We start from the raw sequence: 10,373 nt of genomic DNA on the forward strand, positions 1-10,373 counted from the left end.
ATGCTTCTCAATATTTATTTTACATTTGTTACTCAAATATTATCTGTTATAAATAATTGCAACTTGATCAAATGGTGCACCTGTTATCATATGCGAACCTCTTCAGTGCTGCAACTGTGGCTTTCTTTTTTTTTCCCAAAAAAAGCTGGTGGTATCGCTTTATTAGGACCCGAGAAAGCACGTCTGAGGTGTCAGATAAAGTGTACAGATGCCAGAGGCGCTTTCAGCCCCGGGGCTGATGCTGAGCCCCACGGCTCGGACCGCTGGAACAAGTGAGGGGAGAGCACATAGAAAAAAATCGCTTCCAAAAGGCACAATTTCCTCCACACAAAAGTACAATAAAAATATATGGCCACTGAAATACGGGCGCCTATGGGGGGAAGCGGTGCCTGCCCGGTGAGATCCCGGGCCCGCCAGGCTTTCCTCCCCACCCCAGCTTTTTCCCGGTACCGCGGCTGCAGCTCTCCCGACCGCCCCGCCGCCCGCGGGGGCCTGTCCGCCCGCTCTCCCCGCCACACGGCCTCCGGTGGGACCGCCCCGGGAGGCCAGGAGCTCAGAGTAAGTGGGAGGGGGGTTTGCAGGGCGCCCCTCGCCCCGGCGGGCTCCTGCATCACTGCTCGCGGTTCCTGCTGCCGCTCTCCGGGTCGCTCTGGTCGTCGGTGAAGCAGACGTCCACGTCACTCTCGTTGTCAGTCTTTTGCTCCTGCTCGGGGTGAGCGTAGCCAGAGTCACTCTTGTCCTCGGCCACCTTGCCAAGGCTCTGCCCCGGGTGGCGGGACTTGACGTGCCGCTCCAGGTCGCGGCGCCGCACCAGCACCTTGCCGCAGTACTCGCAGCGGTACGGCGTGTTGCCCTCGGCGTGCAGGCGGATGTGCTTGTTGAGGTTGCTGGGGTCCCCGAAGGGCCGCAAGCAGACCTTACACTTGAGCGGCTTGTAGCCGGTGTGAGTCCTCATGTGGATCTTCAGCCCGTACTTGCGGGAATAGAGCTTCCCGCAGTAGAGGCACAGGTGCCCGGTCTTGGGCTTCCCGCCGGCCGCCCCCGCCGCTCCCGCCGGCAGAGCCTCCAGCCGCCCGCGGCCCTTCTCGGCCGCCAGCTCGGAGAGCTGCTGCGTGTGCATGGCGATCTCCCGGTCGATGCTGGCCAGCGAGCCCAGCTCGGCGGCGTGCAGCCCGGCCGCCGGCCCCCCGAAGTACGACACCGACTCGGGGTACTTGAGGAGGCCGCCGAGGTGCAGCTTCAGCGGGTAGTAGGGCGCGGCGCCGTACAGCAGCTCCCCGTTGTAGACGGTGAGTGGCATCACCGGCAGCCCGCACTCCCCCGCGTACGCCTTCAGCCCCTCGAAGGGCGGCAGCGCGAAGCGCTCCAGGGCCCCACCGGGCAGCGGCGGGTAGCGGGCGGGCGGCAGCGAGGCGGCGGGCAGCCCCCGCTCCACCTGCCGGAAAGCCGAGGCCTCTTCCAGGGGCGAGAGCAGCGGGAAGGCCCGCAGCCCGCCGCCGCACGCCAGTCCCGCCGCCGCCGCTGCCGCCGCCGCTGCCGCCGCCGGGGGGGCGGCCTCGCCCGGTAGCGCCCCGCACTTGGGCGGTGCCTCAGCGGCCGCGCGTCCCGCCTTCAGCCCCCCCAACAGCTTGGAGAAGCCCAGAGCGGCGGCGCCCCGCGTCTCCTCCCGCAGCGGCCCGGCGGGGCGGAAGGCCGAGCGCGCCCCGGGGCAGAGAGCCAGCCCGTTGCCCCCCGCCGGGCCCAGCAGCGGCCCCGGCCCGCGGGCCGCCCCCACGCTCATGTCCAGGGCACGCTCTTGCTCCTCTTTGCCCGCCGCCCGCTTGGGCAGCCCCGGCTTGGCCAACGGCGGGGAGGCGGCGGCGGCCTCCCGCTTGACGGGCTCCCGCGGGCCGCAGCCGTGGGGCGGGTGGCCCCGCAGGGCAGTGGCTGGAGGGTCCTTGGCGGGGAGGCCGAAGGCGGCGGCGGCGGGCCGGCCGTGGTCGTGGTGGAGGAAGGGCCGGCTGTGGCTCAGCGCGCAGTGGAAGTGGACGTGGGCCTTGAGGCTGTTGGGGTATTTGAAGGTCCTCCAGCAGTACCAGCAGATGTACCGCTCCTCCCCTGCGGAGGCAAGCAGAGGGACGCGTCAGCGGCGGCCGCGCATCCCGGCGCATCCCTGGGCATCCCAGCGCATCCCCGCACCTCCCCGCGCCTCCCCACGTCCCCTCCGCACCGGCACTCCCCCGCCGTGCCGCGGTGCGGGCGCTGCGCCGTGCGGGCTGCGCTCCCGCGGACGGGGCGCCGGGGGGGAGCAGCTGCTGCCGTGAGTCGTCTGTCGGGGGGCCCATCTGTTGGCGTTTGCAGAGGAGGTAGCGTATGTCAGGGAGTCGGCTGCAGCGAACAAAGGCCAATCTAATGATCGTGAGCCCCTCATTACGCGGCGAGACAATATCCGATATGTATGGGCCATATGTAATCGTTCCCTTTCAGAGGACAATGCCCTTTCTGCCCCGTCCCCTAAACATTTCGGCTTCTCTCAAGCGGAACAGACCTCGGTGGCCGCGGCTGTGGTGACTACCCGGCAAGGCGGAGTCACAGGTTTCCCATTTCCCCTCCTGCCCCTGCCTGCCGGCAATGTCCTCTGCCAGGAGCCTCTCCCCAACGGGGAAACGATGCCTCTGCGGGCAACCTGTTTCTGGATAACTTTTCTCTTTCTTTCTTTCTTTTCTTTCTTTCTTTCTTTCTTTCTTTCTTTCTTTCTTTCTTTCTTTCTTTCTTTCTTTCTTTCTTTCTTTCTTTCTTTCTTTCTTTCTTTCTTTCTTTCTTTCTTTCTTTCTTTCTTTCTTTCTTTCTTTCTTTCTTTCTTTCTTTCTTTCTTTTCTTTCTTTCTTTCTTTCTTTCTTTCTTTCTTTCTTTCTTTCTTTCTTTCTTTCTTTCTTTCTTTCTTTTCTTTCTTTTCTTTCTTTTCTTTCTTTCTTTCTTTCTTTCTTTCTTTCTTTCTTTCTTTCTTTCTTTCTTTCTTTCTTTCTTTCTTTCTTTCTTTCTTTCTTTCCTTTCTTTCTTTCCTTTCTTTCTTTTCTTTCTTTCTTTCTTTCTTCCTTTCTTCCTTTCTTCCTTTCTTCCTTTCTTTCTTTCTTTCTTTCTTTCTTTCTTTCTTTCTTTCTTTCTTTCTTTCTTTCTTTCTTTCTTTCTTTCTTTCTTTCTTTCTTTCTTTCTTTCTTTCTTTCTTTCTTTCTTTCTTTCTTTCTTTCTTTCTTTCTTTCTTTCTTTCTTTCTTTCTTTCTTTCTTTCTTTCTTTCTTTCTTTCTTTCTTTCTTTCTTTCTTTCTTTCTTTCTTTCTTTCTTTCTTTCTTTCTTTCTTTCTTTCTTTCTTTCTTTCTTTCTTTCTTTCTTTCTTTCTTTCCTTTCTTTCTTTCTTTCTTTCTTTCTTTCTTTCTTTCTTTCTTTCTTTCTTTCTTTCTTTCTTTCTTTCTTTCTTTCTTTCTTTCTTTCTTTCTTTCTTTCTTTCTTTCTTTCTTTCTTTCTTTCTTTCTTTCTTTCTTTCTTTCCTTTCTTTCTTTCCTTTCTTTCTTTCCTTTCTTTCTTTCTTTCTTTCTTTCTTTCTTTCTTTTCTTTCTTTCTTTCTTTCTTTTCTTTCTTTCTTTCTTTCTTTCTTTCTCTCTTTCTCTCTTTCTCTCTTTCTCTCTTTCTCTCTTTCTTTCTCTCTTTCTTTCTCTCTTTCTTTCTTTCTTTCTCTCTTTCTCTCTTTCTTTCTCTCTTTCTTTCTCTCTTTCTTTCTCTCTTTCTTATGTTCTCTCTTCTCCTTCCTTCCTTCCTTCCTTCCTTCCTTCCTTCCTTCCTTCCTTCCTTCCTTCCTTCCTTCCTTCCTTCCTTCCTTCCTTCCTTCCTTCCTTCCTTCCTTCCTTCCTTCCTTCCTTCCTTCCTCCCTTCCTCCCTCCCTCCCTCCCTCCCTCCCTCCCTCCCTCCCTTCCTCCTTCCCTCCTTTTTCTTTCCTTTTTTCTTCCACTTCCCCTCTCCCTTCTCTCTACTCCCTTCTTCTCTCCGAAACCCCAAAGGTGAGGCCAAGCGCCACACAGAAACGAGAGGCCTGGGGCCAGCTCCTCACTTTTCGGGGGGTCCTTTGGGGGATGAGGTGGGGCACCCGGCGGGTCACGGAGGCGGACAAGCTGGCTGCCACCAGCCTCCCGAGAGGGCTTTTCCTGCAGCGTTTGGGCCGGGGACCAGCCGGTGGCATTCGGTGCACCCAGGGCCGCTTACGGCTGAAGCGCAGAGAGTTCGCTCTCCGTGGAAAACTCGGTAGAGAACTCGGGTGGAAGGATCCAGCGCTGGTGCCTGTGTCTCATCTCCCGTGTCCTTGCCGTCGCGCCCAGCTTGCCTTGGAGCGGCGTTCCGGGGCTGTGCAGCGACATGAAGTCGGTGGACGTGGTTTCCCGCCCCGTCGAGGAGAGAGGGAGGCGGGGGAGTTTTTTCCCAGGGGCGAGGGAGGTGTGGGCAGCCGGACCGCGGCCGCAATCCCACCACCGTGCGCAGGACAAGGGGTAAAGAAGCCGCACGGCCCGCAGGCGGGCGGTGGGCACGCACCTCTGAGCACTTCGTCCTGCCGCCTTCGCTCGCCGTTGCGGGTCTTCCCGGAGGGAATGCTTGGCTCTTACCGGCCTCGGCAAAAGCCTGGCGGGACGGGCTGCCTCCCGAGGGCCACCGAGCCCTTCAGCTCCAGCCCAGAAACCATCGCTCGGTGCAAAGAAGGAAACCCTCCCCAGCCGAAAAAAAAAAAAAAAAGCCAAAAAAAATCACGAAAAAACACCTCTTTCTCATCACGGTACGACCAAATAAATGGAGTCAAACACAGAAGGTTTCCGAAGTTTTGGTTTTGGCGTTTTGTTTAAAAAAAATCTTAAAAGTATAAAATAATAATAATAATAATAATAATAATAATAATAATAATAATAATAATAATAATAATAATAATAATAATAATAGATCTCTGAATTTCTTCCGCCCGGTTTTTGGCTTGGTTTTGGATTGGGTTTTGGGGTTTTTTTTTCTGTTTACTATCCTTAAGAGAAGAGCACTTCAGCATTTTGATGCACTTATTCTGAGTCCGTATTAATTAGCCTGGAAACCGTGGGGCTGGAGGCACAACCAACCTGCAGGGTCAGTCTGCAACTAAACCTCACTTCGACGGGGCGAAGAAGATGCCACACGCTGGGTGCCTCTAGCAGTCCTGAGCTTTCTTTCCTTTATTTTCTCCCAGCAGCACCAGTACCCATCCTCTGGCAAGGGCGTTGGGGAACCCAGCACCACGATCTCCTTTCTGCAGCCGAAACTTCGCCAGAGCTTTTAGAAGGGGTGACCCTCCGCAGACCCATGGCCTCACTGCCCTTGTTAGGAGGGGACACAGACGTGACCAAAAGCTTCTTTTCCTAGTACAGTCTTAGTACAAGGAGGGATTTGGGCTCTTGTGCATCGCAGGAGTCGCATGGGACGCGAGGTGCCAGCGCCCGGTGTTTCAGTTCTCATCCCCCCAGGCCGGACCCTGATAATCCCACGGAGTAGCCAGCCCTGAGGGGTGGGAAGGGCTCAGTTCCACCCCCACCCCTTCCGCCCAGGATGGTGCTCTTGCTCCTTTCTCAGGGACACCTCCAGGCCGAAGAATCTTCTGCGTAGGGCAGGAGCAGGTGAGGTCCCCTCGCCGCCAATGGAGCGGGTTTAGCCCGAGGTGAGTGGGTGTCCGCCGGTGGCACGGAGCCGCTGTCACCGCCCTGGGACCCGGGATCAGCGGGAGACTGCGCCCGCCGCCGGAGCAGCCCGACAGATCAACACCGAGGGGGTTCGTCTTCTTTCCCCTCGTTTAATGTGTTGCCACCTTAGCGGTTTTGTTAACATTGCTATAATTCCCAGCTAAGAATCAGCTGCCGCCAATAAGCGGTCCCAGAGCTGTCTTCCCCTTCCCGATACCCTCGGATATCCTTATCTCAATGTAATTAGATGCCGACTTAATTTTTACCCCAAGCATCCGATTTTATAGGGACTGCCCCCGTTTTGACTAGACAATGTTAATGTGCCCACAAGATAACGAGAAAAGTGTCCCCGAAGCTCTGAACGAGGAAAGCGGTATTTTGAAAACCTACAAAGCCAAATTGCTGTCTGGCATAACACTAGCCTCGCTGTATAAAAATCCAATTTGCCTATCAAATGATCATTACATTGTGCCGATGACGAAACGACCCGAGGCACAGGGGTCCTTTCCACACGCTACCGAGTTAATAGATCACCCTTTAAATATAAGCAGATGGAGTCTTAGTTTAAAGGGTGGCAGGTTAAAAGTCCCCGCAGCTGTGCCGGCATTAATTTTTCGGAGGGCACAGATTCGAAGGGCCCGGGTTTGCCTACCGCAGTTTGAGCTCCAGTCAAAGGTGTCAATTAAAAGAGGGTTTGTTTTGTTTCGTTTAATTTAATTGCTCTGAAATGAATGCCCGCATCTGTACCTTTCTCGTCGTGCGTCGGGGTGGCCGTGACGGGGATGTCAAACCACTGCGCCAGAGGGTTGGAATACCAGACGGTGAGCTCCTCTCCTGGCTGGACATCTCGCAGAGCCCGGTAGAAAATCTGGGAGGGGAAGAAAGGAAACTTCTTCAGAAGGCTTGAGAGGGGTGGTAGGTGATGGAGAACGGTGCCAGGCAGACCCGGAGCCGCGAGTGGGATACCTGTCCTCCTGGCAGATCCGCAACAGCCTCCAGTGTCTGCTCTTGGGAGTTTCGGGCAGCCCGGATTAACCCTATCCACTCCAGAGCTGAGCTCCCGGCTTCATCCACTAATTCCCCTCTCACCATCCGCACCTGGAAGACAGGCGGCACCTCTGTCACTTCCACGCCAGACGAAACAGAAAGAAAGCAACAAGCTTATCCGTGCTCCTGCCTTCCTGCCCGCTATGCCTTGCCCGGCAAGCCTGCTTTCCCACAGCGGGCAGGTGTCTGGGCACCGCAGCTCGGAAGCAGCGGCGAGAGCACCTCGTTTTCCCGCCTGTTTGCCTCTTCCATCCTCACCCACCGTGGAGTAGCACCTTCCTCGATTCGCAGGTGCCTTGGGAGAGCTGCGGCTGGCCTGGAGGGGAGTGATGCTCTGTGGGGGTAAGGATGGAAGAGCCCGGGCCCAGCGAGGGGAAATAGGATATTTCCCTTGGGTCGCACTAGCCCAAACACACCTTCTTCAGTCGCAGCTGCCGCTGTATGAAATGCCCAGATAAGATGTTAATATTTTGAAGAGTTTGTGCAGCCTCTGAGGCCGTGCAAAACAATTGTAACAGATACGACTCGCTGGGAGGCAGGGAAGGAGAAAGCGGAAAGGATTCTGCTTAGCTACAAAGTCTCTGTAGCCCCATACTTCATAATCTGCTTGCCTATACAAAGGGAAAATGAAGTGCCCATTCCCTGAATGACCGTGCAATAAAAGTCATCGGAACAAAGCAGTCTAAAGCGATAAACCAAGGGAGCCAGATGAGAAATAAATTTGAGTGGGCTGGCAGAGCGTTTAAAAACAATTAAAGGGCATTAAAAATCCGAGCGGAACGCGTGAGCCGTGGCTGCCCGGGGGGTGGAAGGAGGGCTCTCATCCTCAGCCCCCTGAAGAGCCTCATGGACGGGGCGAGTACCCTTCAATGCCTCCTCGTAGCTCCTGCCCAGCTCGGACATCGACTGACCCCGGAGCCGGCAGCCAGGTGCCCGTTACCTCCTCCCGCTCTCGTTGTGCAGGTTACTTGCGGCTCCGGTGGTAGGAGCAAGTCCGAGGCTTTGCGAGGAGGCTGAGCCTCGCTGGGCTGCACCGACACCTGCGACCCGCACCCCGCTGCCTCCCCCGGGGCAGCACCGGCCCCCGGCCACGCCACCCACCCCCTCCCCGGGCCCCAGCCAGAGGACCCGCTGGACCCTCGGCTGAGGAGAGGGATGGAAGGGCACAAACCCGAGCCAAACGCAGGAATATAACCGTGTATCTGCCTCTCCCGCTGCTCCTTCCCCCGACAAAACCCAATAAAAGCCACATGCCGCCGTCTTGCCGGGGCTCCAGGGGCCAGGAGCCAGCCGTGGCACGTCCTGGCCCTGCCGGGTAAGGGGTGATGGGGAGCACCAAGGGGCGGCGGAACCAGGGTCCACCAGCACCGGGCACGGGGCACAGGCACGGGGCTGCGGAGGCGCCTTCAGCACGTCTGTGTCCAAGGCGGGGGCACGTCCGTTCCTTCGGGAGAGCCCCTGGGTCCCCTGGCCTCGCTGCGGAGCCGGCCGGGCTCGGTTAGCCCCGGTGCTGGGGAGGAAGGGGAGAGGGCACGGACGGGCAGGCTTTCCTGGCAAAGCCGCGAGGAGACATCTCGGGACGCTCTGGAAACGCTTCCCTGTCCTTTCCTGGCTTTCTCTAAGAAGAAAGGATCGAAGATGGAGGGGGGAAGAGCAGCCCCTTCTCCCAAACCAGCTATCCCCGAGCCAACAAAAAAAGCAAGGTCCAGCGGTGCAGGAGAGACCGTAGAAAAAATAAATAAATAAATAAAAATAAAAATAAAAATACCTTTTTTTTGGGTCCTGGCTCCCTGCGGTCTGACAGGTACTTGCCCAGTTTGAAGATGCCCGGCACAGGACCCAGCCGCAGCCCGGCCGGGATGCAGCTCTCCGCGCTCACACTGATGGCCGGAGCCCTGCTGGTTTGCATCGCTGCCTCTGGGTGGGAGCGCTCGGGAACCCCAACTACTTAAGGGGGCCGGAGTGACAGCGGCGGCGTCGGGGAGGATGAGCACAGGCGTATCTCCGCCCGCAGAGTGACGCGGCGGTGTGCGAACGCCGGCTTTTCAACGGGAGCAGGAGGGGTACCCCTTGGCAGGGGGATGCTCTGGGGCGCAGAGTTTGGTGAGAGAGTTTGGCTCCTCGAGCAGCTGCGGAGTCCCATCCAAGAGGGTCACATGGAGCCTTTCCCTAACCCTCCTGCATAATCAGGCGGAGTGAATGGCTGGCAGACAATGGGCCAGGCGACCTTCCCATTCCTAAAAATCCAATTTGTCAAGGGCAAAGAAAAGGCGCTGGTGAATCAAAGGTCTGGAGGGACCATTAATCCTCAGCATGGGGTATTGTCCCCGAGACAGTTACGATATTTTAAGTGACAAATCCACTGTATAATTTCTCCATAAATTTTACTTCCTTTTATTGTTCCTCGACAAACCAGTTTTGGAAAATAAGTGACTATTTTAAGTCTACTTGGCTGAGCCTTTTGAGGTTTAATATACTTCAAAGATTTTTAATTCTCTTCCCTTGGCTTTATTGTAAAGGAGATTAAACAAAGAGATGGGGAATGTTTTGAGGACTTGTTAACTTCTATTGATTCCCGGCGTGTGCCATACAGAAATTGGGCAGGTACTTGATGGGAAAACACCAGAAAATACCTACACTTTCCTTCTTTTCTTTCTTTCTTTCTTTCTTTTTTTTTTTTTTTTTAAAGAACGACCATATTACCATTTCAGTGGGTTGGTTTCAGGCCAGTAATCTGTTCAGAAGAGCTTTGATCCTTAAAGAGGATGAATAGCACAAAATATGAGCCGCTGTATCCCTTGTAAAACACAAACCGCTGCATCTGCCAGCGCTGGGGAAGATGTCTCTGTCATTCGTGCGATTAGGAAAGAGAGACAGGAGGAAATAGAGACATACAGCCACCAGGAAACAGAGAGACGGCCAGCAGATAACACAGATGTCTAGCAAAAAGCGTGCAACTGGATTGCTCGTTTAATACATCCACAGGTTCCTCTCCCACACGCAAAATCGCTTACACCGAGACTATTTGAGGAGGGGGAACCTACAAAAAGCAACAGTAAATAAAGCCAGAAATAAGTGATTCTAGCAGAGTGCGCTTAAGTCCCTCCTCTTCGCATAAACATTTCAATTAAGTCACAACGAGGTGCTAGGATTAAGTCACCTTCTAATTCAGGCTGGATAAACGTCCCAATAATTTTCCAGTAACTGAAAAGGAAAGGTGTGTGACTTTTTTCTTATGCACATACAACACTCCAGATGTGTCTGTTAGAGTAGAGTAACAAAATAAATTTTCCACTATTGCTTTTATAGTCCCATCTAATTCCCGCTAGCCGGTTTTCTCTGCTCCGTACCTCACAACTCTCCAAAAAGAAGAATTCTTAACCTTTTTTTTTTTTTTTTTTTTTTCCTGCGGAGAAGTTGCTAAGGCAGATTTTATCCATTGCTTTCGGAAGCAGTTACAGGTATGGAGCTTTTTTCTTTTTTCTTTTTTTTTTCTCTCTGCCGTTTTTCTGATAGTCAGACCTGATACATTTCAAAAGAGAAAACCAAAAAGCTACGCTTAGAGGTGTATCTGCCAGTAGGGGCCAGGTAACTGAGCGGGCTCCTCTC

The 10,373-nt window shown here is 54.3% G+C and overlaps 1 protein-coding gene across 1 annotated transcript; it reads right to left on the minus strand.

Moving 5' to 3' along the window:
• Positions 1 to 610: 610 nt before the first annotated feature.
• PRDM13 (PR/SET domain 13) lies at positions 611 to 8,673 on the minus strand. The gene is made up of 4 exons (XM_051613593.1): positions 8,533 to 8,673; positions 6,684 to 6,815; positions 6,465 to 6,585; positions 611 to 2,097 (listed from the first exon to the last, which is right to left on the minus strand). The coding sequence occupies exons 1-4, from the start codon at positions 8,671 to 8,673 to the stop codon at positions 611 to 613; spliced, it is 1,881 nt and encodes a 626-aa protein (XP_051469553.1).
• Positions 8,674 to 10,373: the final 1,700 nt, after the last annotated feature.

This window comes from Apus apus, chromosome 3 (genome assembly GCF_020740795.1).
Source record: "Apus apus isolate bApuApu2 chromosome 3, bApuApu2.pri.cur, whole genome shotgun sequence".
NCBI lineage: Eukaryota > Metazoa > Chordata > Aves > Apodiformes > Apodidae > Apus > Apus apus.

Coding starts and splice junctions, on each gene's coding strand:
- PRDM13 (XM_051613593.1), bottom strand. CDS start 8,673: ATGCAAACCAGCAGGGCTCCGGCCATCAGTGTGAGCGCGGAGAGCTGC. Junction 6,816..8,532: donor AGCCAGGACCCAAAAAAAAG/GTATTTTTATTT, acceptor CCTGTCTTCCAG/GTGCGGATGGTGAGAGGGGA. Junction 2,098..6,464: donor CCCGACGCACGACGAGAAAG/GTACAGATGCGG, acceptor TTGCCTCCGCAG/GGGAGGAGCGGTACATCTGC.